This window comes from Rousettus aegyptiacus, unplaced genomic scaffold, assembly GCF_014176215.1.
Source record: "Rousettus aegyptiacus isolate mRouAeg1 unplaced genomic scaffold, mRouAeg1.p scaffold_m13_p_1, whole genome shotgun sequence".
In the NCBI taxonomy this organism is placed as follows: domain Eukaryota; kingdom Metazoa; phylum Chordata; class Mammalia; order Chiroptera; family Pteropodidae; genus Rousettus; species Rousettus aegyptiacus.
This window is the reverse complement of record NW_023416284.1, coordinates 58,441,662-58,467,310: the sequence shown is the minus strand read 5'-3', so window position 1 is coordinate 58,467,310 and position 25,649 is coordinate 58,441,662. Positions and strand designations below refer to the sequence as shown.

At 33.9% G+C, this 25,649-nt stretch overlaps 2 protein-coding genes across 7 annotated transcripts in view; one reads left to right on the top strand and one right to left on the bottom strand.

Moving 5' to 3' along the window:
* The window catches only part of SPATA1 (spermatogenesis associated 1), a 44,953-nt gene extending 26,826 nt beyond the window's left edge, over window positions 1-18,127 (bottom strand). The window contains exons 1-7 of one of the 6 annotated variants that reach the window (XM_016146067.2): window positions 17,519-18,125; window positions 12,890-13,066; window positions 7,107-7,198; window positions 4,491-4,544; window positions 4,173-4,398; window positions 2,085-2,205; window positions 1,321-1,381 (exon numbers count right to left, since the gene is read on the bottom strand). In XM_016146067.2, coding sequence (XP_016001553.2) covers window positions 1,321-1,381; window positions 2,085-2,205; window positions 4,173-4,365 — 375 coding nt within the window. In that variant the 5' untranslated portion in view covers window positions 4,366-4,398; window positions 4,491-4,544; window positions 7,107-7,198; window positions 12,890-13,066; window positions 17,519-18,125. Of the gene's footprint in view, window positions 1-1,320; window positions 1,382-2,084; window positions 2,206-4,172; window positions 4,399-4,490; window positions 4,545-7,106; window positions 7,199-12,889; window positions 13,067-17,518 lie in introns of all 6 variants that reach the window. The other 5 variants (XM_036235641.1, XM_036235642.1, XM_036235649.1 and 2 more) reach the window with 5 other exon arrangements.
* Window positions 18,128-18,171: 44 nt separating this feature from the next.
* On the top strand, window positions 18,172-25,091 carry GNG5 (G protein subunit gamma 5). The gene is made up of 3 exons (XM_016146078.2): window positions 18,172-18,345; window positions 21,904-22,047; window positions 24,853-25,091. Exons 1-2 carry the CDS (start codon window positions 18,265-18,267, stop codon window positions 22,027-22,029), a joined length of 207 nt encoding a protein of 68 aa, XP_016001564.1. The 5' UTR covers window positions 18,172-18,264; the 3' UTR covers window positions 22,030-22,047; window positions 24,853-25,091.
* The last annotated feature ends 558 nt before the right edge of the window (window positions 25,092-25,649 follow it).

Genomic DNA, 25,649 nt, shown 5'->3' with positions numbered 1-25,649 from the left:
ATTTTCAGACTGGCTCATAAAGCAAAACCCAACTCCAGGCATACCTGAAACAAAGCGATTCAGAAAAGCTGGAAAAAATGAGAAAGAAAGATGGGGGAGTATAAGGAAAATGTAAATGAAAAGAAAGCAGAAAGTAATATTTAACAAGGGGAATTTATATCAAAAAAGCATTGAATGAGTCCAAGAAGGATACTTCATAATGCAAAAGTGATAATACTAATATTCACTTAAAAACTCTGTGTCAAATAACACACAAAAATCTAAATCAGAAACCATAGGTGATATAAGGATAAAAAGTAATGCACTAATAATAGGAGATTCTAAGGTACTATTTTCAGTCTAAGACATAGCAGGAGAATGTGGAAAAAAGTCAGGATATGGAATACTTAAACAATGTATTCAGCAAGGTACACTATAAACATAGCTCAGAATAGAGGAAGATATCTGCAACATACATAAGCACCAAAGAACTATCATCTTTCACTAGTCAGAAAGCTATGGCAGACAACCCAATAGAAATACTTGAAAAGGTACTTCCAAACAAAGTTACCAAAATGGAGTCTATAAAATTGTCATCAACTTTATGGGTAACCTGAGGAATTAAAATTCAAATCAGTGAAATAGCATTAAGTAACCACCAGATTGACAAAAATTTGAAAACATCAAGTTAGCATGGTTTTTTTTCGTTAATATCCAGCAATACTAGAACAATTATTTGCAGACAGCGCAAGCCTTTGCTACAAAATGTATTTAATTAAAGATCTGGGGCGGCTCTGAGCTGTGATTCTCCTACCAGGGCTTGTCTCGGACTCCATTCAGCATTCCAATCCATGACACATTAAGCATCATTGGATCAGCCCGATATTAAAACACAAGTGGCAGCACTACCTGCAATGCCTCTTAGATTACCTCATAAGTCTTCTCTTGCTTTGGGCCCACTTAAATTTGGCAGTCTTTTAGAGTACTTAATTTAAAAAAAAAAAAAAAAAAAAAAAAGGATTGAAGCAGCACATGCAGATGTGGTAAATCTCTCTCCAAATTCCAAAGAGGTCACAAAGTGACTCACCCTCAGTGGGAGCTGGAGCAAGATACAAAAGCCTGGCTTTCACTTAAGAGGGCACACCTCAACACGACCCAGACCACAGAACTCCCAGAGATTTTGCTGAATTGGCAGGTTCCTGAATTTTCTTGAGGCTTATCTCCCATCCTCTAACCTCTAAGGTCAGAAAATTTAGACATTTTAATCTTCAGTTTCATTTGAATTTCAGTATAAATATTAGGCTTCAATACAACATTTAAATAATCATCTTAAAATCATACCTGACCACAATCTCTTCTACTGACATTAATTCTATCATCTTCATTTTTCCAAAGAAACTGACTTAAAGGAAATGAAAGATTTGAAAGTCATATTAAAAAATGATTTCATAAATATTAGCTTTTCATATTTTATATATTTTATTTCACCTTCTATAAAAATATATATAACATTAAAATTTTTAAGTGAGCCTGAGACCATTATCATATTATCCTTCGATTTCATTAACAATCAATGTAAACTGCATTTAGTATTAGTAATAAAATCGTATTTCATTATATTATAGCTAAATTCAAATCATAGTCCAATGTCTTTTGCAAGATAAAATAACTGAAAATTTTGTAAACATATTTGTTTGTAGTTCTTTTGTAAATAATTGATTATAAAATTCCTTATCTTAATTTAAAAAGACTAGTATATGTAGAACTGTTTAAGTACTATAATTTTAAATGAAATACCAATGTGAAATGAGAGAAAAATTAGCTCTAAGAAACACAAATGAAGACAAATTTTTATGTCATTAGGTTGCCCCTGATGACAAAATAATTGCAACAGAAATAAATTTAATCAATAAATTATCCTTAATTTCTTGGAGAAGAATGCTAGTATATAACAGTAAAGATTAGAATCATGGTAATTTTAATTTAGAATATTACTAATTTCATTCATATCTTTTTCTAGTTAGAAATCCTTATAACAGTACCCTGGATATCTCACTTTTTTTATAGTTTAGATTATGTGTGGAATGACTATTTATACTAATTACCTTTTTTTGTTGCTAAAATAATCCTTATTTGAATCTTCCAATGTTCCTAGCGATTTAGAATTTCTGAATTGATATTTTCCAGTTTCGTTTCCTTTTGGAGTGTCTTTTCTCCCAGCTGATGCTGATGTTTATCCATGGCAAAAAAAGGGCAAGAAAATATTAAAATAAAAATTTTTTATTTATACATACTATTAACTTATCCTACAGTTCAGAATATCCATGAACTTTATCATACATGATACAAAGTAACAATTTCCAAAATGAATTAACACATACACACACATGCCCCTATTACAAAATTTCTGTTTCTATGTACAATGTGAATCTGTAAGAAGTGGGTAAGTTGGATTTTACTGAGACTTAATTGTCTTCAGCTTTTAGTTCAGCTTTTGCCCAAATAATCTTTTCAAGTAGTATTCTGAGGGACTTGGTATAAATATAGGGCATATAATGTCATTTTTATTTCACATACATTTCTACTTATTACATCGCTCTTCATTTTAGCAGAATTTTTCCATATAGGAAAACAATAAAAACTGTCTTTAAAACACTATTAACACTACTATTCTATATAATCTAATATCTACATGATCTATATGAATAAAAGACCCATGAACTTGACAGTGATAATGTAGATTTTCCCCTCCCTTGGATAAATCAATTTTTTCATTTTAAAAAATTAATGATTCATATTAATATTTGAAAAGTCATTTTACAAAAACTGCCACAATATTTTGCAACCTAAAGGCTATATTGATTTAATTTAGTTGCTGCTACCATTTATTTCCCACCTGGAACTGGAATAATCATTTAAAGACAACAAATAGAAATTTTCTAAAAGATATAATCGATGCAAAATAAACAAACAAACAAAAATAGATATGCTAGTTGTTTAAAGCTAATTGTAAAATACCACTTCCCCAACCCACCTCATAAAAAAATGTACAACTCAGTTGATTCTGAGTTACATTTTGATAGGTATATAGGACATGTATTTCTTAGTCCTAGTAACAGCTTGGAACGTGATACACTGCACCTTTCAACAAAAATAAGGAGTGATAACTGTGAAACTTTGTTTTGAACTATGAGATGTTTGCCTGGCAAAGAAGAGAGTGAAGAATTTAAGCAAAGAAAATGGCATTTGCAGGACACAGCGTTTTAATGTATATAGCATTTTTTGGCAATAAAGGAAAGTTCATTTTGATTCTAGCACAAACAACAAGAGTTTTAGTCAAACAACAAGTTCGAGTCACAGCAGGTGTGACTGAAGGTAAGTTATTTCTCTAATTTCAGTTTCCTTATCTCTAAAATGGCATAGTGGATATAAAGCACCCAGCACAGTACCCAATTCTTAGACATCTCTTCAAATTCTGATTTCCATTCCATTGCGTTTCCTATTTCAGCTATTTATTACTTTGGTCTACTCTTCTTATGGTCACCTAAGTTGTTTTTCCTGGAACTTAAATCTAATCATGCCACTCCTGCTAAAAACTCCAGATGGAATACCATTGCCTACATAATTCCTTAGCTTTGTGAGCAAGGCTCTTGCAGTTCAAGTCCCTAACTATCTCACCAGTTAAACTTCATGGTACTTGTTCCTCCCCTTCCTACCTCCAAACTATAATAATAATAGTACTACTACTACTAACAGCTAAAAATTATCAAACCAAGTATCATATTAAGCAAATTCTGAAAGCTCCATTCATATCATGATCTATGTAATGGAAGCCTTCTGGAGTTAGGCACTGAACAATTTGCACAGCCAAACATTTACAACTCTGGGTTGAAGTTAGAGTATGAAAGGTTCTTTATGCCATCTTAAGGAACTTGGGCAATTAGTAGTAATCAGTAAGTCTTTCAAAAAGTTTTAAGCAGGGAGATAAATAATCCAATGTGTAACAAGAAGAATGATGCATTCTAGAGGATAAACTGGAGAAACTATTTTTAAAAATATCTAAATTAAATTGTGGCTTTCCTTTTATACTGCCCATATTTGTAAGGCCAGATTTGCCCAGAATTTACTTACAGACCTGACTGCTAAAATATACTATAATAACCTATTTGTCTTTCCATTCTAGTTGCAATCACCTTCCTGGTTCTTGATAAGAAGCTCTTTCAAAGTGTTTTCTAAAAAACTGGGATCTGTTCCAGATTCTTCCTTTGACAAAGTGACACTAACTGGTCTGTGGATTATTCCATCAGTCTCAGCAACACCATTTTTAGTTTGCCGCTCATCTAAAGAAACTGTTGATGTTGAATAAAAATTTCCTAGATGATCCATTACAGGAAGCAAATATAATTCTGGTTGCGGAGCCTAAAACATATAGGGAAATTTAAATAATTAGTTTATAATTAAAAAACAGTAAGTTAAAAAATTGCATAAATTTAAAATGTCACATTACATACATATGGAGGAGCAAAGGATTTGAGTTTCAGTTCCGATTCTTGCTTTGCCTTCACCTAGAAAGAAAGAAATGAGAAAAAACCTAAAGCTTTTGTAGTGTTTTTCAATTATTTTTACCCCTTATTCTTTTTGTAGAAGGTACATATCTGCAACACAGAAATCAAATCTAAAACCTGGTAACTAAGGCAAGATTCTAGAAAATGTAGAATATAATCATATTTCTATTTGTTGTACTAAACATAACAGAAATTCTATGTTATTTAATAATAATCAGTATGACTATCACTTGCATGAACTTGCTATGTGCCAGGCACTATTCTAATTGCTTTACATATATTATCTGAGTTAATATTCACAATTCCATGTGATAGGTACACATATTATCTAGTTCACAGACAAGACTAAAGTAAAGAGAAGTTAAGTAACTTCCCAAGATTTTATAACCAAGAAGTTTCCAAGTTGGGATTTAAAACCAGGTACTCTGACTCCAGAGTACAACCTTGTACACTTTATTTCCTAAATAGCCAATCCATAGAGTTCATTTGTCATTCATTCATTCAACAAATACTGACAGCATACTATGTGTCAGGCTGTGTTCTATATGGTGGGGAAACAACAGTAAACAGGCAAAAGTTCCTGCTCTCATGCAGTTTCCACTCTACTTGGGAGAGCAGATGTTAAATAAACATGATTTAGGATAGGAATATGTGATTTATGAAAAAAAAGCAGAATGGTATAACAGAGTAACTTAGAGAAAGTTAAAAGATCAGAAATGGCCCTTTTGAAAGATAATACTTGAGCCTCATGAGACCTGAATCATGAAACGAAGAAGCTATCCGAAAACATAGGGTTATATTCAGGCAAATGTAAAGACTGTAAATCAAAAGTGAGTTTGCAGGTAAGAACAAAAGGACAATTTTCGTGTCTGAAGTAGAGAACCATGGGAAAAATTGTTGTAGATGAAATCTGAGAAGTAGCCTATTCTTTAGGACCTGTTTATCTCTTGCCTAACTGCTACAAAATTTCCCTTGTTACAATCTCTGCCTCTAGTCTCTTAAGTCTCTCATTATGTCATTTTTTGCTCAAAAACTCCAAGACTTTAGGGAAAAAAAAATCTAAACTCATTAATTTGGCACTCAAGACCTTCAACAAACTACTTTCACAACTTGTTACCTTTCACACAATCAATGCTCCAGGAAGAAATGAACCAGTTACTCTTGTTTAGATGCCTGCTTTTCCACTCCTGTGATTATTCTATTTTCTCTGCTCAGCTTTTCCCACCCCACATCTTTGCAAGTTCAAATATTTATCTTTCAAGATCCAAACTAATATTGCTTCTTCCCTCTTCTCCTGCTGGAAGTAATCTCTTTTTCTTCTGAATATACATAATAGGATATTTTACTTATGTATTTATGTATTTTATCTTTACTGCTACACTGAATACACTTTAAGGGCAAAATCTACATTATTTTCTTCTCATTTTGTACATAAAAAAACAATATTTGTTGAAAATAATAAAATATTAGAAGAATTTTAGAAGTTAACTTAAAATATCTTTAAGGTCCCTTCCAAACAAGTATTCTGTGATTGATATTTTGTAATTTTACATACCATCAAAAAAAAAAAAAACCCAGAAAGTTATGAGAGTTCTTCCTTTTCTTTCCCATTTGAGGAAAACTAACCTAAAGATCAATATTCTGGCATACTAAATGGAACTCTAATGACAAAAACTTCAAATCTACCTGCTGATTCCAAGAATTCTACACAACAAATTCTTCTCTATAGTACTACTTTGGGGGAAAATGTTTTTTCTATTATCACTCATTATTTAATTTGTTCAATAAACATTTAAATGTCCCTTGTTAGACACCGGTTATAAATACAATAGTGAATAAAATAAAGTCCCTGCTCACAAGGAGCTACAGTCTAATGACAGAGTTAAATGTTAAATGAATAATTACATAAATACGTAATAATTATATAGTATGTTAACTAGAGTGAAATAGAAATATACTGCATTTTTAAAGAGTTTACATGTGAAAAATCTTGATTAAAGAAATAAACTTAATATAGATATGAGAAACCAAAAATTTTGAGATCTGATTACTTACTGGATTGAGAACTTCTGCTAGGAAAACTCTCTACTTAGAAAATCCTGCCACTAAATCATAGAAACTACAAATAGGAATGTTCAATACATAATAGCTGATACAAAAAAAATTTGTTGGAGTCATATCATTTCATACCAAACAAGAACAGCTGTGGCCCAACCAATGAGAAATTATTTTTTTTCAGAACATAAATACTTGTTTAAAAAACTTTTAAACACTATCATTTAAATTTAAAAATATGTTACTTATATGAGCACATTTTAAATTGTTTTCTTTTTCTTCCCAAAAAAATTTACATGCAAAAATATCCCTATTGTTTTAATGCCTGATAACATGCCAATAAATCCCATCTTTTCTTGAGGATCTGTGCGCTTAGTGTATTTCCATTTCATTATGATTGAGATTACATATCTCATAATACATTAAGGAGCTGAGTTGATAAGCATTTTAAAAAAACATAATTTGTTAAGGTAGGCTTTTCTTCCATCAAAAAAAAAAAAAACTTACCACAGCTAAATTATTTCCAATGCATTTCAGATATAAAAATTTTTCTGCAACAGCATCTTCACCAAGGAACTCACCAAGATGCTCCCTCAGGGCTTGCAAAGTAAGGTGAGGAGATACTCTGAAATATCATGACATTGCCTTATAATGTAAAGCAAAATAAGTTTCAGCTATACTAAAGAATAGTAACCTTACTCAGCTATCTCAAACATAATTACTAATTTAATGTATCATAATATATTGTGTTTCTACATTGCTTGGTACTTTGTAGGCCTTCATAAGTATTTTAAAAATAAATGATTAAAAGTCTGCCTTTTAAAAATTATGTAAACAAATACCATTTATAAAAGTCCTTTTTGTACCGAAAAGGAAAATGCTTTTCTACTTATCCATCTCCATATTTTATTATTAGAATAAAACTTTGCCATGGAATTTATATATTTTTAAACATATATTAAAGAATGATTTAGGCATAGATATTTATTTTGGAAATCAGAATTAGCTAGTGCTTAAAAACTTCTTTGATTAAATGTTATCAGATTCTACATCTTTGCTTATTAGGGTTACTTCGTTTCTCAACATCTAAAATTTAAAGCCATCGTTTATGTTATTTTTCTGCGTTCTTGTTTTTCTAGATCTTACGGGAAACTTTACCAACGAATATTTACTGAGCATCTATTTTGGGTCAGGCATTGTTCTAATGGATGGGAATACAACAGTCAACAAAACAGATAAAAATCTCTATCCTTATATACCTTAAATCTAGTGGTAGGATAGAAAAAATAACAAACGAAGAAAAAAAATATAATTCATAAGACACTGCTAAGTACGATAGAGAAACAGAAAGCAGAGGAGAGAGGGTAGCTGTAATTTAAAATATAGTGATCAGAGAAGATCTAAACATAAAGTAATATTTGGGTAAAAACCTGAAAGAGATGAGATAACATATGTAAGGCAGAAAGGACATTTTAGACAAAAAGAACAAGTGCAAGGGTCCTGAGGTAGGGCCATGTCTGATGTGTCCCAAAACAGAAAGGAGGCTAGTGTGTTTGAAGAAAGTGATGGGGAAGATTAGGAAGATTCAGCTACACACAAGAAACATAACAATAGTCAGTTAGATCACATAGTGTCACAGGTGTTTCTGTGACTGTGAGAATACATATGTACATACATATAAGCGTACATACACATATAGATATATTCTATTTTTAAACAGCTCAGTGAAAAATTCATTGTGGATATACTAGGTTTAACCACTATTCGCAGCTCTTCAATAGGTTTCTGATTTCAGATAATTTCTCTCAATTTTCTTCATGTATACCCATAGTAATGTATATTAAGCCCTGTTTTCTGGGTGGCAGTACTATGGCTAAGTGATGCCTGTCCCTATGGCACTTTTTGATTTAACTGTTATATAGTATTATTTATTGATAGTATTCATTAAGTTAGGAACTGGATCCATCACAAGGACAAGATATTTTTCACTTAACATTTTAAATTTACAGAAGGCATTTTCCTCTGCAGAAAAAAAAAGATTGCTTTTTCAGGCATGTTGTAACATGACCACAAAAATACTTGCCTTATAAATCCAGCTGAAATGAATTTGTTAACAATGTCTATTGAAATGGTATTTAACTTATAGTTCCACGATCCTTCAGGAACATAAAAAACATGAAGTTCCACCAACTGAATAAATTGAGAAGAACATCAGTTAAAATATTTTTAAAGTGGAGAAAACTCAATTGATGGCCTCTAAGATTTTAAGTTTAATAAACATAATTGAAATAAACATGGAATACATGCATCCTTTTGAACAAACACAAAAAATAAAATGAAGAGCCAAAAATTCATTAAGTTGGCTACTTGGCACTTGGAGCAAATTTTCCCTTAGAAACAATGTCAGAGATGTGGTCCTAGATGATGTTAACATTTCTTTGCATACTGTGTTCTTACTGTGGCTTGCGGTATAAATACTAGACCACCAAGATCAGTTTTCTTATTACCAACCTTTTCATTTCTCTAATCCCTATCTACTTAGTTCCATCAGGGTGACTTTGTGGATTCCTTATCCTTTATGTATTGTCTCCCTAATACAGTCGTGAAGATTGCTAGTTCTCAGCACCAGCAAAAGTGTGAATATTGTGGTTTGGAGACTATTTTTGTTCCCAAGAATTCTAGCAAGAACCTATTCCTGACCAGTGATGGAGAAAGAAATGGTTGTTCTTAAATAGGCATGTTTGCAAGCTTAGCTTGTCTGTGCTAATATATACTATCTTCTTTTCTACTAATGTTTTGTTATGACCTGAATTAGAATCCTATTTAGAAGAAAAGTTAGATTACTACAATGGAAACAGAACAATTACAGAAATAGCCTTATAATCTAATTAAGCTTGATATTCACTGGATATTAAGAAGCAAAGCATTTAAATGATTATACTCTACGATATTAAATATCTGAAATTTTGAATTAAATATGACCTACAATTAATATTAGTAATTTTTATAGGAGATAAAAATGGCTCTTGAACTGAATGTTTTGAGCTGGTTGTTTTCACAGACCAAATAAATTACTTCTATGCTTTTGATGACAGAAATATTAACTCAAATTGATAATGAAGCATGCCTTATGCTATATAGTATTTTGAACACCAGAGTATTTAAAGGATTATTCTCTAGCTATACTATATCATTAAGAGCTAATATTACATTATACTATCAATAACATATATTTAACAACTACAGCATTAACTATTTGCAAAACCTTCAAAAGTCTAAAGTAAATATGACCTTACTCTTTATATAAATGTATTAATATTTTATAGGAGAAAAAATATTTCTTGAAATAAGGATTTTACTTTATTTGTTTTTACAAGCCAAGTAAATTACTTCAATATTGTTATAACGATTCATAAATTAAAATTCAAGTGTTTTTAAATATTTTAATTTCATAATTGAGTAGGCAATACAAAGAAAATATAGTTAATAAAACATTTCTTGGACTTTGAAACATTTTGTGATGTAAATTAATTTAGGATAGATTTATATTTATTCATTCGTTCATTCATTTGACAAATATTTACTAAGTGCCTACTATGTGTCAGCACAGTTATAGACACTAGGGTTATGTGGTGAATAAAATAATTCTTGCCTATACTATAGCTTACATTCTCATGAGGTACCAAGACAAGAAAAAGGGTGAGGCAAGTGGGCACTTCCCTCAGGTACAAAATTTAAGAGGGCACCAAAAAATTCAGTAATTAATATAAATATTTTAATACAAGTTTTTAAATAAAACATTTAAATGTTGCATCCAAGGCAAATGACTCATTTGCCTCAGACTAATCCCTACTCTGTGAGGGACATAGACAATAAACAATAAATATAAAACACTGATAAGTTATAGAGTACATTAGAAAGTGTTAAGTACTTGGGGGGAGAAGGAAGAATAAGTATAGCAGGGTAAGGAAAACTGGGAAGATAAGAAATTAGTTTCAGTTTTAAACAGAATAGTCTAGGTTGTTCTGATGGAAAAGGTGAAATCTGAGTAAAGACTTGCATGTGAAGAAGGAATTAGCCAAGTGAAGATGTAGAGGGAAAGAGCTCCAGGAAGAGCTAAAGCAAAGGTCTCAAGGTGACAGAGTGCTAGTATGATTGGAGTAGAGAGAGCAGGGAAGAGAGTAGTAGGAGATAAGAAAATAGGGGAGAATGAGAAACAAATTAAATAGGGCCGTCCAGGCCATTTAAGATTTTTATCTTACAAAATGACATTGACTTTTATATTTGTATTAATATGAAGAAAAACCTAAACATACAAGTAAATAAAAGGAATAATACTATGAGTGTCCAAATACCTACTATTTAGATTCAAAAATTAACATTGTGCTACATTTACTTTATCTCTCTTTCTAAACCATTCAAAGTAAATCAGACATCATGACAATATACTCCTACTTTTGCACCCATTTCCTAAAAATAAGGTTTTCTGGAACATAATTACAATACCATTTTCACATCTAAGAAAATTAACAATTACTTAATGTCAACTAATATCCAGTCCATATTCAAATTTCCTCAATTGTCCAGTTGTCCTCAGAAGAATTTTTTTGATCTAGAATTCAATCAAAGAGAACACATTGCATTTGTCTGTCAAGTCTTAAAACCCTTCATCTGGAAGAGTTTTCTAGAACTGGTTTTTTTCTCTTCATAGTACTGTCTTTTGAAAGAGACTGGGCCCGCTGTCCTATAAAATGTTCTGCATTCTGAATTGACCTTAGAAACTGCTTATGGTGTCATTTAACTTATTTCTCTAACCCTCTATCTCCTGTAAACAGTTAACTGTATAGTCTTTGGCTGACACAAGTTAATCATCTGGGTCAAGAATACTTTATAAATGGTGCCCTATACTTTATATTGCTTCACATCAGGACGCACATAATGCTCTACTTCCAAATCTTGCTATATTTAATAGCTACTAAAGGGATAACAGAATAGGCTATAAGGGACAAGAAAATGAAATCTGTTATGAAGCTATTTGAATAATTGAAGTGTGAGATGATGATGGCTCAGACCAATACGCTAGCAGTAGATAGAGGTGATGAGAAGTGGTCAGATTTTGTACGTAATTTGAAGTTACAAGTCGATCTATTAGAAGTGAAGTTTGACAAAAGTCAAGTATGGGTAGCAGAGGCTTTGGGAGTGGGGAAAAGATCCATAGGTCAGTTTCATACATGTTAGGTTTGAGCTGTCTATTGGCCATCCAAATGGACGTGTAAGTAGGCAGTTGAAAATATGACTCTGGAATTTGGGAAAGAAGATTGGGATGGAGATATAAATTTCGGAACCCTTAGCATAAAGTTGGTATTTAAAGCTATGAGATTGGATGAGATCACCAAGGAATGAGTGCAGATAAAGAAGAGAATGAAGAGCCAACCTCTGAAATTCTCCTATATTAGAAGATGAGGAAGAAGATGTAGCAAAGAAGATTAAGAATGAATAACGAGAAAGGTAGGAGGAAAACCAAGATAATGTGTATGCTAAAAGCCAAGTAAAGGAATTCTGTCAAGGGAGAAAGAACGATCAACAGTGTCAACTGTTGTGCACAGAATAGATCAGGTTTCTATGCAGTAAGAATTTAGCAATAGATTTAGTACTTAGAGATGAATTTAACAACAGGTTTTGGTGAAGTAGTGGAATAAAAGCTTGATTAGAATTAGTTTAAAGAGAAAATGAGGAGAAGGTATGAAACAGTTGTCTAGAATGATGGAAGAGTAAATGAGTGGAAGATAGTCCGATTGCCTACCAGAAAAAGACTCCACTTGAGATTCACGGTCATGAATTTAAAGTGAGAAGAGTCCTTATGCTGGTATATTTTTCTCCGGTCATGTTCTGCTATAGGTACAGATGTAAAATAGGGGAAGAATTGGATTAACCAGGGTTTTTGTTTTGCCAAAGAGTACAATGAATCAAGAGAGAGGCAATAAATCGAGAGAAAGCATGTGCAAAAGAGTGATCAAGACTGTCCCATGGTGTTTAAGCCAGCTATGGAGGGCATTGTGAAGTGAAGAATGAAAAAAAAGTGATAGGATCAATGCATTGGACATCCCAGTACAATCAGGATACTGAGAGGAAGTGAACTAGGGATATAAGAACAATGATCAGACAATGAAGTTGGATTCAAAGTGAAGTTAATATCTAATACTTTATATAATTCATATTTTTGATTTATCAAAACTTTTTGAAAACAATGCAGGTTTTTCTTGTATCATAGTATAAAAATATTTTCTTACCTTTGATGAGGAAGGTTGACTTGGACTGAGGGACATATTTACCAATGTCTCTGAATAGGGTACTTATCAGTTGGAATTTTGTGGGTTCTTTTTTTTAATCTATCTTCATTTAAGTAGTATAAAGGTTATAACAGATTTTTGACTTGTTTAAGAGAGAATTCCACTCATTCTTGGTCTCTGATTCATTCAAAAGATGAAAAAAACATAAAAGCCTTTAAAAGACTCAAAATTACAGCTTTGTAAACAATCTTTTTATAATAATTTAAATAGACATTATTAGTAAATAGGGATGGTAAAAGAAATGAAATAAATATACATCCTATGCATGTATGTTATATTTTAACATACTTTTGACATATTTTGAATAATTCATTTTCTCTTGATCAAAAATTAAGATGAAATATATATAGTATTTTACATAAAGTAGAAATACACTTTTAGAAGTGAGAAGACTAAATTTATACAAATGGCTATAGAATGATCAAAAAATGTTTTACCATGTACATTGCTTCCTGGGCTTAGATAAATCAATAATAAATGAGAGCAATCATTCCAGATGAAAATGCCAATCTCTAAATATATCGGGCTATATTTGTGTATTATTTCCTGGTTTTTTTCATCAGAGAATTTATAATAGTTTATAAGAATACACAATAGGACTTATATATATAATAAAAATTGAAAGATAAGGTAGCTGAATTATTACTCTAAAAAGGAATTATTAAAGTTGGACAATCTTTAAGGATACACTGTCATATCAACAGCAGAGCAAAAGCTTTCTCAAGATTTCAAAGCATTGCTCCACTTTCATTTATATTAAAATATACTTTTAATTATACAAAACTTAAAATTCCATCATCTGGTACTTATTACAGCTCTGTGAAGTCTTCCTACCAGAGACCACTAATTTTTCTAATGGTAACTTGAGTAAATCTTTGTTATCTAAACCAAAAGAAGCTTCATTTAACTTCTTTAGGCATGCTCAGAATTTGTAGTTGAGCCTAATCAAATCACATTTCACTAACATATAACCTTTGGTATTTTCGATTTTCTTACCTATTATTACTTAATAAACAAAGTAATGGCAATTTAAACAAAAGAAGATTGATAGCTTGATAGCCAAAGATAAAGAGAAAGAGAGTTCTAATCTCATTTACTGCACAATTTTGCTTCAAGGCTACATCAGGCCTGAGGAGGAGTACAGAAATAGATTTTCATAGTCCACCATGGGTTTGGGAGGGGTAACTGTTGGTAGATGTATCACCTATCTGCCTTCTCTGATCTACTCTCTACTTACAAGGAGAATTAGCTATCATGCTTTCTCTGCATTTTTCCAAAATGATTTTGGAAGTCAGTAGTAGAGCTGAAAGTCAAGGTTAAGAATTTCTGATACTCTGTTCAGTGCCTAGAAATAAGAATTCTGGTGATTTTTATATCCTGATTTGATAATAGGGCATATCAAGAGATGCTTGTTAGAAGATCTTAAACAAACACTAAAATCTGAAACCTGAAATGAGCTATACATAACAGTATAGTAGAATCTCGCACAAAGTAATAAGTGAATTGGGAGTCAGAGAAACAGGTTTCTGAGTCTAATATAATCTATAAGTTCATTCATTCACTTTAAGACTCAGTTTTTTAGTCTGTAAACGAAGTGGCTCTAAAACAGCTCTAAAATTTTTGACATAATTCCTGATTCTTAAATCACCAAGACACAAGGCTTGATAAGGATAAATTCATGTTACATTTATGTCTTAAGACATATATATATACACACACACACACACACACACACACACACACACACACACACACATATATCTAGTTCATGGTTAACCTGTAAATAAATAAATCCATTTAAAGGATTACTTGTTCTAGGCAAATAGATTAAAATGTCTGCGAGCACTCCAGAACTCCTAAGCATTTCACAGTCTTTAGACTTTTAGGACCAACAGAGGAATGAAGTTTGTTTTCCATATCGGTCCTAGTGTAGACAAAATAGAATACTTGTCTTGGTTTGGGATATTCTCAGAATAAATGGGAATGGGGGCATTTTAGGGTAAGGATAACAGATTGAGATAGAATTAGACTATGTTTGAAAAGAATTATAGACTGTTTTCTATTCATATATTCCTTCAAGGTCTTTTAAGCAAGTGTAGTTTTCATAAGCATAAAATAACATTTAAACAATTTTCTGTTCTGTTCAAAAATTCTTATAAAATGTTCAAAAAGAGAGATACCGTCTTGCCCAGCATAAAACTTGATTTAAGATGCACATTACAATGATATTTCTCTTGGTATATGGTATTTGAATGTCTGGTTACAGAGTATCTCAAAGTTTAAATTCCAAAAATAGAAAAAGAGTTCAAGATTAAAATGACTGAGCTTCAAATATATTTAGAGTTGAACACAGAAAACAAAACCTTGTCTCATTAATGGTATCATTAACACGAAATGAAAGCCTAGCATGGGTTTATAAGAAGAGGTAGAAAGAATACATGCGCCCATCTCCTTCTTTCCCTATGAAAAAATATAGTTTCTGAACTATGTACATGTCCAGTTATGAAAGATAGACTACTCTTTCAGTTTTCCATGCACCTTCTGGAAGACTTTCCAAAAGGAGACAAAGGAGAGGTAAAATTGCTTCTGTCATTTTTTGGATCAGAATTATTACTGAGATGAAGAGTAACACAGGGTAATAGAAAAGGTAATAAAAAATGTAAAATTTAAAATGAAAGAGTATTTAATGATACCTCCAAACATCTATAGACGTCGAATTAAAAATGCAATAATATCTTACAACACTTCTAGTGGATACCTTAAGTCTTTTTGTTGTTTCTTATAACCAAATTTCCTTATAGTTCCATGCCCAATTATGAAAACTAATTATTATTCCAGTATATGAGCAGCTCCATGGAAAAAATGTTACCTACATATAATGGTATACAAATCAGAAGATCTAAGTTCTAGTCTTGTCTCTGCCACAGATTTGCTGTATAATGGTGGGCAAGCCACCCATCTTCTTCAAACCTCGTCTGCTTATTGACTACAAAAACAGAGTAATATAAACTCACTTTTTGAGAAAGAAGTCATAATTAATTGTGAGTCTCCTCTTAAAAACATATTCAGCTTTTAAGCTACAAAGCTAGGCACTTGAAACTTAAAAGTATATTTTAGGTATTTGAATACTGACTATATTACTTAGTGAACTAAAGAACTTACGGTATTAATCAAATAAGGTAAAGATCCCAGGTAAGTTTAAATTGACTATACTCTACTAACAAAATAAAGAAAATGAGATTTCTTGGTTGTGTTTTCTTGGCATTCATTGTTATAAGGATTCTCTTGGTGACAAGTTGTTTGTACAAAAGGGCCTATCTTTATCTGAAGTGTGAATTTTATGTCTGCAAAGTTGGTAAAGTCTTTGTTTTAAATCACTGTGGAAGGTCAAAGAACATGGCTTGTTTAGGAGATATCGACAGTTCATAAACTGTATTTCTTGCTAATCCCTTCAGACGTAACTGAATTCAAAATGAACTGTTTTCCCCGTTCGCCTCCTTTCTTTCCTATTGTAAATTGAATCCTCTATTAGATGTACACTACAAAAACTAAGATGATATCTTGAGACAGCAATCCAAACTCTGTGGTCAGTCTCTGAAGAAATTTAAAAAACCAACAAAGCTTTTTCTCAGAATGCCTATAATAATACAGGCCTATAACAATATAGGCCTTGCTTATTCCTCAGCCCTCTTTCTCATAGGAGAGTAAACTATGTATTTCCTAAAATACCTTTTGGCACTACTATTTTACAGTTCTTACCTTAGAGTTTAGGGGTATATTCTACAACTACTGTGAAATAAAAGATTCTTTGACTAAAGATATTTATGTTCAATTTTCCAAATCTGTAATGTGTGAATAAGATTAGCCAACAAGGCATCAAAGGTGAAATAATTTAAAATACTTTTGGGGAACAAGGAGAACTGACATTTATTGAGATATTTATCATATTTTCTACGTATACAGTTTCATTTCACTCTCAAAAACAACTCCGGGAAGTAAGTTTTATTATTTCATTTTAAAATGAGGAAACAGGCTCAGTAAAATTTATGTGGCTTGCCTAGGGATACCAAGGGCAGAGGGAAACAGAATTCAAACCCTGATTTATAACCCTCGTCATTACTTCCATTGTATGAAGTAAAATACTAAAGTACACTGTACATTTTTGTAAACTAAATTTAGTAAATAAAATAGGGTTTGTTGACATAGAGGAAATTATACATGGAATTTTTCACTATACAAAAAAATGGAATGCATTAATGATGAAATTATTCATAATTATAGAAAATATTAGTATATTCGTTGATGGACTATCTCAGCAGAATAGGAAACATAACATATACGTTTCCATGGGTGAAACATGCACTGACTGAGCCTATTTTGCTTGGCTCGATCCTACTGTCTCTCTCCAGAAAACCCTTTTGAAGATCAATTTCAAGAAGCAAGTAATGTTATAAGTGAAACACAAAACAGTAAACTTTCCCGGAACATAAAAAGACGTTTTACTTTTTAAAGTAAAGCGTTAATCTCCCAAATTAAAAGGATGAAACAGGTGTAATCTTTAGCTACTACCTTAGCTTCCCCACAACCTCGAAAAACAAAGAGGTAAGAGGCGACAGAAGCCAAATCTTGAGAATATCTTTTCTCTAGGGAATCAACGCCTCTGCTCCCCGCCACCCGGCTCTCCTGGGTCGGTTACAGTGACCTCCGCACCCTCTTTCGGCCTCGGGGGTCTGACGGTAGGGAAGCGGGCACGTTGGACAAACTTGGGTCACTTAGAGACACGTCTCTATGGGGATAAGTTGCCACTGACACACACGCCAGAACCTCTGCCGCCAACTCCGTTTGGAAAACTGGAGCCTCCTTGTCACCTCGTCACCAGGCCTTTTATATAAACTCCCTCCAACGTCTGACTTTCCCTGATCGGTGCTCTTCACAGTCCGAGTCTTGGCGGCCGATGACAAATTCTTTCCTTACCTCTCCCAAATCCGCCTCTCCACAGAGGGAGGGAGGTAGGAAAGGCTGAGCCTCTGGCCGCGCTCACTTCCCGCAGCTGCCGCGCCCACCGTCTACTCCACCCCTTCTCGCTCCTTCCTCCGCCTCCCTCCGGCTCGTGGTCCGCCCCCGCAGGGAGCCGAAACCGCTGGCGGCGGAGGGCACGCATGCGCGCCGAGGGCGGAGCCGCTGGGCGAAGAACCGGAAACTTAGAGACAAAGTTCCGAGCCCCGCCCCTCCCTGCGCTGCCCCGCCGTCTGGCCCCGCGGACAGACAACTCAGCGACCCACCACCGACACCTCGGCCCGACTCCCGCGTGCGCCATGTCTGGTTCTTCCAGCGTCACCGCTATGAAGAAGGTGGTCCAGCAGCTCCGGCTAGAGGCTGGGCTCAACCGCGTGAAGGTGAGCGGGGGCGGGCGGCGGCGGGGGAGGGGAAGGCGGAGGCGGCGGCGGGGAAGATCCAGCCCGGAGCTGGCTGGGGCGGGCGCGACGCGATTCTCCTGGGGAGGGCGCGGGCTCGGCGGCGGCGACCCGGGGGCGCCCAGCTTTAGAGATCAAGCGGCTGGGTGGGCGCTATGGTTTGCGGGGCCAGTTAGTGCGCCCTTCCGCCCCAGAACTTTCCAAAGCGGGCTGGCCCCTGGACTGAACAGCGGCTTTCCGCATTCCGGCCCTTCCTCCCTCTTTCCCTCCCTCCGCAGTGACTCCATGGCTGGCCTGGCCAACAACAGCTGCTCCTCCGCGCGCCGTCTGCACCCTTCCCGTCCCTCTCTACCAGCGTCCACTGTTTCTCGTCACTGGACGAGGATTTTATCCGACTTTCGATTCAGAACTAACGTATTTTTTTCCATGTCAACTTTCCGGACCTACTCCTTTTAGTAGATTTTATCTCCAGCTCCTTTCATCCACTGAGCACGTACTTCAGAACGAATTCTTGCATAACTTAAACTATAGGTTAAAGAAGCATGTTTGTTCTTGAAACGGCCCCCCGTGGTGAAGGGGTACAATCTCGTACAAAGCGTGCATTTCATACCTATTTGGCAGTTGCCAAGATCAGACCTTGGGGTTATCTGCTGGTCCTCATACCCGAGAAAGTGATTAGATTAAGAGTGGACCAGTCTTATTTATTTTGGCATCTGGTCGACATTAACATTTTCTTGGGTTATTTACTTTGAGGAAAAAGCCTTTCGTGTGTGTTGATGTAACAACTTGACATTCTAGTGCTATTCCATATCTATGTGAATTGGCTTCTTTCGGAGGCAGGTCAGCTCGCGTGTTAAACACTAGTAATTAGAAGAACCAGAGGAGAATAAATATGTACTCTGTTGAAAGAAGCAGCCAGTTTATGAGATGATTTGATTCTGTACTCATCAGGCTAGTCTTTACTTCTCCTTGAGATGTTTTATGGAGTAAGATGGTCTCTCATTTACCTACTTCCTTAAATAGAAATGTCAGGTATCTAACTTAGTTGTCTTCACCTCAGGAGAGAAGGGAAATTCCCGTCAGTCTTGATGTGGGATTCCCCTCCTTTCCTGTCCTTTAAGACGTCCTGTTGACTCCATTGCTGTTTGGAATCCATTTCTCTAATCTCCAGATTCTTAACCTCATTCCAGTAGTTTATGGTTCGTCTTGGCTAGATTTAATGATGAAAATTGAAATCATATATTGCTTTACCAACCATTACATTATAATTCAGGCTTGCCTTTATCATAGATTGGAGTGGCCCAGGAAAGAAAAAAATGCTTGTTGAATGCAGTAAGTGTTAGGTAGGGGTGCTTAACTCTACTCTCCGGAAGAAAATGAGATAAAGTCTAAGACTAAAGTACTTCAAGGGCTTTATTATGAAAATTATAGCCCATCCACTAACTATGCAACATGAAGTCTGCTTCCTATACTTAATTCCTTAGGAGACTTCTGGTCGAGATTATTAAAGCCATCATTAGTGATTTGGGTTTAAGTTTTTAATGTGACATTCAGGCTGTAGCTAGGAGTGTGGTGGGGGCGGGGATCTTACCTTGCAACCTTAAATGAGCTTTTCTTTAGATGAGTTGCAAAATGTGGTTAATTCAATTTCATTTTGTGCATCTATTTTATCCATGACTGTTTTTTTAGGGGTGATATTCTTAAACTAGCTCATGTTTACTGTTTCTATTTGAGTACAACTGATAGAAATTATCAAATGCTTTACAAATTCTCCCACATGTAGGGTGACCATACACCTATTGCCAACCAGGACACTTTTGAGAGTAAATGAGGGCACCAATAATTATGCCAGGATTATAGGGGTTTCAGCCTCCTGGATGATGATTATTACACTGCCTTATAGGTTAGCAGCTTGTTTAGTTTAAGCCTTGGTGTATTTTCCCCACTGCTCTGAATTCTCATTGATTGGCTTCTCATGGAAGGTTACTTGGCTGGATTTCGTATCTTCAAGATGTTTAAATGTCACCTCAGAGACACTTTCCCAGAGATCACGATCTAAGAAGTCACTCTTTTTTCTACAGAGGACCTTTTCTCTTTTCCTCTGAATTGTCAGCTCCTTGTAACACCAGGGACCTGGGCTGCTGTTAGTCTTCTCAGTGTCTAGAAGTATATTTGGCACATAGTGGTGATTGAGCAGTTTGTGAAAGGGAGTTAAGTTGGAGCTTACTTACACTTTAGGCAGAAAATTAAAGATACTATATTCTTACTGTTGGTTAATGTGAACAGAATCAAGTTATAAGATTGTGAAACATGATACCCCTCATTCCCTTACTTTAGCTCTATGCCTTTTGGGGGAGGAGAGAGCAGGGTGATCATTTGTTATAGAACTTGGTACCAGGTATTTTAAAACTACTTTTTTACACGGTTGTTAAATAAACCTGTGGAAATCATTACCTTGGACTGTTGTGTAAGTCAAACATACATATAGATTGAGAGCAGAGTTTAGATTCATCTCAGGATGATGGACCCTTTTATCGGGTAATGTCTGGGGTAGAGCGGTAAACTGCAGGATTTCTTGATATAGAAGAGCATCTGTGGTGCTCTTAACCCCCTTTCAAAGGCCAAGTACCCAAGCTGGACTGGTCAATTGCTCTCACCCACCCTGGGGATAGTTAAGACTGAGAATAAATAATTATTTTCCCCATCTTCCTAAAACCTCAATTCAAGATTTAAGATATTTATTTGGGACATCTTTTAGTCATTCATGTTCTACATCTGAACCATTCACTTTGTTGTTTTTGTGTCCTGAATCACCTTACTCAGGATATACACAAATAGATATTTAAATAGTACAGTATATAAACAAAATATAAAGCCATAGAAGTTCCTTGAGTCCTGTTGTAATGGCATTGCATACACATATAAAAATTATTAAATCACATTTAAGGCAAATATAGTTTCTTAAAGGCAGGCTGCTTAGTGAAGTTGTTTTAAGTTATTGAAGTTTGCTGTCAGCCTTTCTGATACTGTCTAATTTTGTAACATTAAATAGCTGATAATGGTACATAATACCAAAACAATGAACTGAATGGTTCAGATTTAGAATGTTCATTAACAGCATTTTTCCCAGAAATACTGCTTTTAAGACAAAGTAATAGTTTGCTACAATTTTAACCCTTTTTGCTTAACCTCTAATATTGTGTGTATTACAAGATGTTGTACACAAGATTTAGTACAAGATGTTGAGTACCCTCAGGAGTGCACTTGAACGGCCTGTTAAACTGGCAAGGATGTGCTGGGCTTTGCAGATAAAACGAAACTGTACTGTTTGTAATGAATCATTTGATGCTTCTAATAAGCAAAATAATTCTTATAGCATTGCAAGTGTAAGAACTCAGAACATGACTGTTGACCTTCAATTAGTATGTATCTTTTGAGTTAAGTGTTTATTGCAGGTATTTTGAACGATTTGAGAAAACCTTCCATAAAATATTCTCACGACCTCCCACTCCCCCTCCCCTTCTCCTTTGTTATTTATAGGTTTCTCAGGCTGCTGCAGATTTGAAACAGTTCTGTCTGCAGAATGCTCATCATGACCCCCTGCTGACTGGAGTCTCTTCAAGTACAAATCCCTTCAGACCCCAGAAAGTCTGTTCCTTTTTGTAGTGAAACTAATCTTTGGAGGTAAGTTTCCTTATATTAAAATAACAAAACCCCACACAGCAGGAATAACTGGTCAGGTCTTTTTGTTTGGCACTTCAAATTTCCATTCTTTTTGTTTTGTGAGGAAGTGAGGATTGATGAAATTTACTGATTGAGTAGTCACAAAGGTTGTTTCTCTTTTACCGTAAGGAGGGTTAAATGGGATTTAATAACCATAAAGAGGATATTAGTTACTAGAAAATTCCATTTCTGTGACAAGCCATATTTTTATAGCATTGGCCTAATGGTGTGTTTGGGGATCCCTAAATGCTAATTTCATTTTGTGTATCTAGCAAATATTTAGACAGTTTTTTAAATATCTGCAATGTTTATGCAGACAACTTCTAAAGTACTGCCAGTTGATTTGGACTAATTCTGATGTTACTGTTCTAATAGAACCTGGCTATAGGGGACCATAAGAAAGAATTAGAGGAGTCTTGAATGTAAGAGAAAATGAAATAGTTGAATAAAAAACCTGTTAGCCCAAAAGAGATGTGACCAAAAATACGCTATCAATAATTTAAAATGTAACCCAAAGGTGCTATCCTTTAAAAATCCACAGGACTGTAGTCAGGGTGCTCTCCAGAGACCTAAGAAACAACCTTAAACTAATAGTGCTTTAAAAAAAAAAAAAAAAAAAAAAAAAAGATGACGACTTTACTATGGCACACAACCTTTACAAACATTCTAACTCCTCAAAGTCCAGGAAGCTGCTTCCTAAAATACCATGTTGCACAGTTGTGCCCTCCCTAATTAAGCTTTGTAGACTTGGGAGTGTCCAGGAAGTCTGTATAAGTACAGCATGTTTCCAGTAAATACAATAATTGGTTAAGTTGGTTAAAATTTTTGAAGCACTGGGGAAAAAAAACACCACCCTTAAGTAACAGGTTCTTCATAAGGAAGTAATTCTTTTTAACACTGTAGCTCCTTCATATTTAAGTTTAATAGGTTCCTTGCTTTTGGCAATATTCTACAGGACAGTTTTTGGAAATTTCATATTATGGTTTATTAAAGATCCTTTTAAACCTCTGTTCCACTTTACAAAATAATTTTATTTGATATAAAATACTGATTAGAAGTCTGGTTTCTTAACTGGCTGTTAATAGGAGTCTACGTTTCATAGAAGTCTACAGATAAGTATTTAAATGCTAATGTTACAAATTCGGCTGGAATAACAACCCAGATTTCAAAGTAAAATAATGGCTATTAATCCTGGCAGTATAATAAAAGTTTTGTGGATATTAAGATTTGAAACACTTTGGGCTAGGAAAATATTTTGATGTAAAAGCATTTCTTCTCAAACTTGAATGTATCTACAAATCACTTTGTTAAAATGGAAATTGTAATTCAGTAGTTCCAAAGTAAACGCTACATTTCTTACAACCTCTCAGGTTAACTCCCGGAGTGGTTGTAGGCCCACGAGTGGCATGGATGCAAAGAATCTACGTTGTCTTTAAACTCATAGTTTTTAAAAACATACGATTTTTATATATTTTTAGAAAGCTCAAGTAATTTTGCAACAGATAGTTCAAGAAAAACAAAAATTACCATGATCGATATAACCTATTTCCTTTTCGAGAGAAAAAAATTAGTTTTTAAAAATGAGGATAATATGTAGTTTTTCATTCTGCTTTTTAAAAACATGTAAGAATTCTCTTATTTAATTAATTATTGTTCGTCAGTGAGATGTTCATGGTTTCCAAATTTGAGGCTACACTGAAGCAAAAATCTTGGTACTTATATGTATACTCTACCTAATTAAGATCCATCTCTAAAATAGCAGTAAAATTATTCAAGAGTTAATGACATTTAAAATTCAACAACATTAGTCAAACTGTTACTCTACTTGGGAGCTCGAGAGTGCTTCTTTGGTGAGCCTTTAGCAAACAAACTTAAGCCAATTTGCTGTTTTCTGCCTTTATGACTCTTGAACATTTTTTGTTATGGACTATCTCAGAAGTCTAAAGAACTCTGTATACCATCCTGAATTAAATGGTTTACCTTGTTAATTTTTAAAAATAAGATACACTTTTTATACTTTTCTACATAGATGATTATTCTGAAATTGGTATGCTCATGTTTTTGCTCTTATTTATAGTTTTAGAACCTAGCTGTTGTTTAAGGTATAACTTGTATTATTTTTGAGATATGTGTTGATGTGCAGATTTAGTCATTTTTAATGGCTTATAGTATTCCATCATGTATAAACCTTGGTTTTTTTTTTTTTTTTTTTTTTTTAAATCCATTCCTCTGTTGATTTACACTTAGGATATTCTAGTTCTTTGCTGTTAAAACATCACTACAGTCAATATCCATGTACACATTTTACTTTGTGAATAGGTTTATTTAGGTAAATAGAAGTAGATATTGCTAAATTGCTCTCTCCAGTACTACTGCTCATTTTCTAGGGGTCTTCTGATTTTTCTCAGACTAAATGTTTTTATATTAACCTTTTTTTAAAATTAAGATACAGAGTGTATTTTGGTGACGATCTTGGCAAATCTTTAAATCTGTTTATAAACCATAAGTGATAAGTACTTCAGAGCGGTTGTGAAAATTAAGAGAAAGTTACATTTTACACCATAGTCTTTTCTCATTTTAATTCTCATTTGTTTCTAGAAACCTTATGATGTATATTTTTTAAAAAATAGATTTAGTTTAATTGAAAGTACTTTATAAACTTACATTTAGATAAATGCCCTAAAAGTAATGCAAGATGTATTGCTATTCAGAAAAACTATTGTTCTTTGACACTTTACCCTAATTCACTTTTTTTTCCCATTTCAGGTTTTCTAAACCACTTTCCACGAACCAGTGAATATTCAAAGGAGAACTAAATTTGAAGCCTGTACAAAAAGCTTATGCCTATAACACGTGCCATACTATACACAAACTTCTGCTTTTGTCAGTCCTTAACATCTACCTCTCTGAATTTTCATGAATTTCTATTTCACAAGCGTAATTATTTTATATACACTGGCGGCAATATACAATAAAATACCTAGTATTAAATTTTTTTTGCTTAATTGTTATTAAATACAGTGTATTTATTTGTTTTGAGCATCTAAGATAAATGACAATTTTCTCATCATTATGGGTTAAGTTTTTAGAGTTTGTTCCACCAACTTTTCTCACATAACTTTATCGCATATTAGAGGAATAAAGGTAAGTTGCTAACTTTTGTTATTTTAATGGTCAGAAGGTGGCTGCTAATACTACTACAGTTTCTATTGAGTATTTTTAGGGTTAACTTTGTTTTAATAGATATTTCTAATAAATTCCTTTGTAGGGGTATTACCATTATACCTAAAAGTTATCTACATCATAACAGATGGATCTCCTAATAAGGATAGTAGAGAAAAACTGAATGTAAGAATTCCATAAGACATAAGAAAAACTTCAGAATTCGACCATTCTTGAATAGAGTACTACAGTACAATGTAATGAGCTACAGAGTAGCAAGAAAAAAAGGAACCAAAAATTAGCTTCAATAATTTGGAACCCTGCTATAAGTTCTTTGTAAATCATTTTGCTTTAAGATTTTTACCTTTCTGAAAGGCTTAAGGGAATGTTAAAACATCCCA

Bases quoted from the DNA above. Each gene is read 5' to 3' on its own strand.
- GNG5 (XM_016146078.2), top strand. From the start codon at position 18,265: ATGTCTGGTTCTTCCAGCGTCACCGCTATGAAGAAGGTGGTCCAGCAG. The intron at 18,346-21,903 runs GTGAGCGGGGGC...TGTTATTTATAG, and splicing joins CTGGGCTCAACCGCGTGAAG to GTTTCTCAGGCTGCTGCAGA.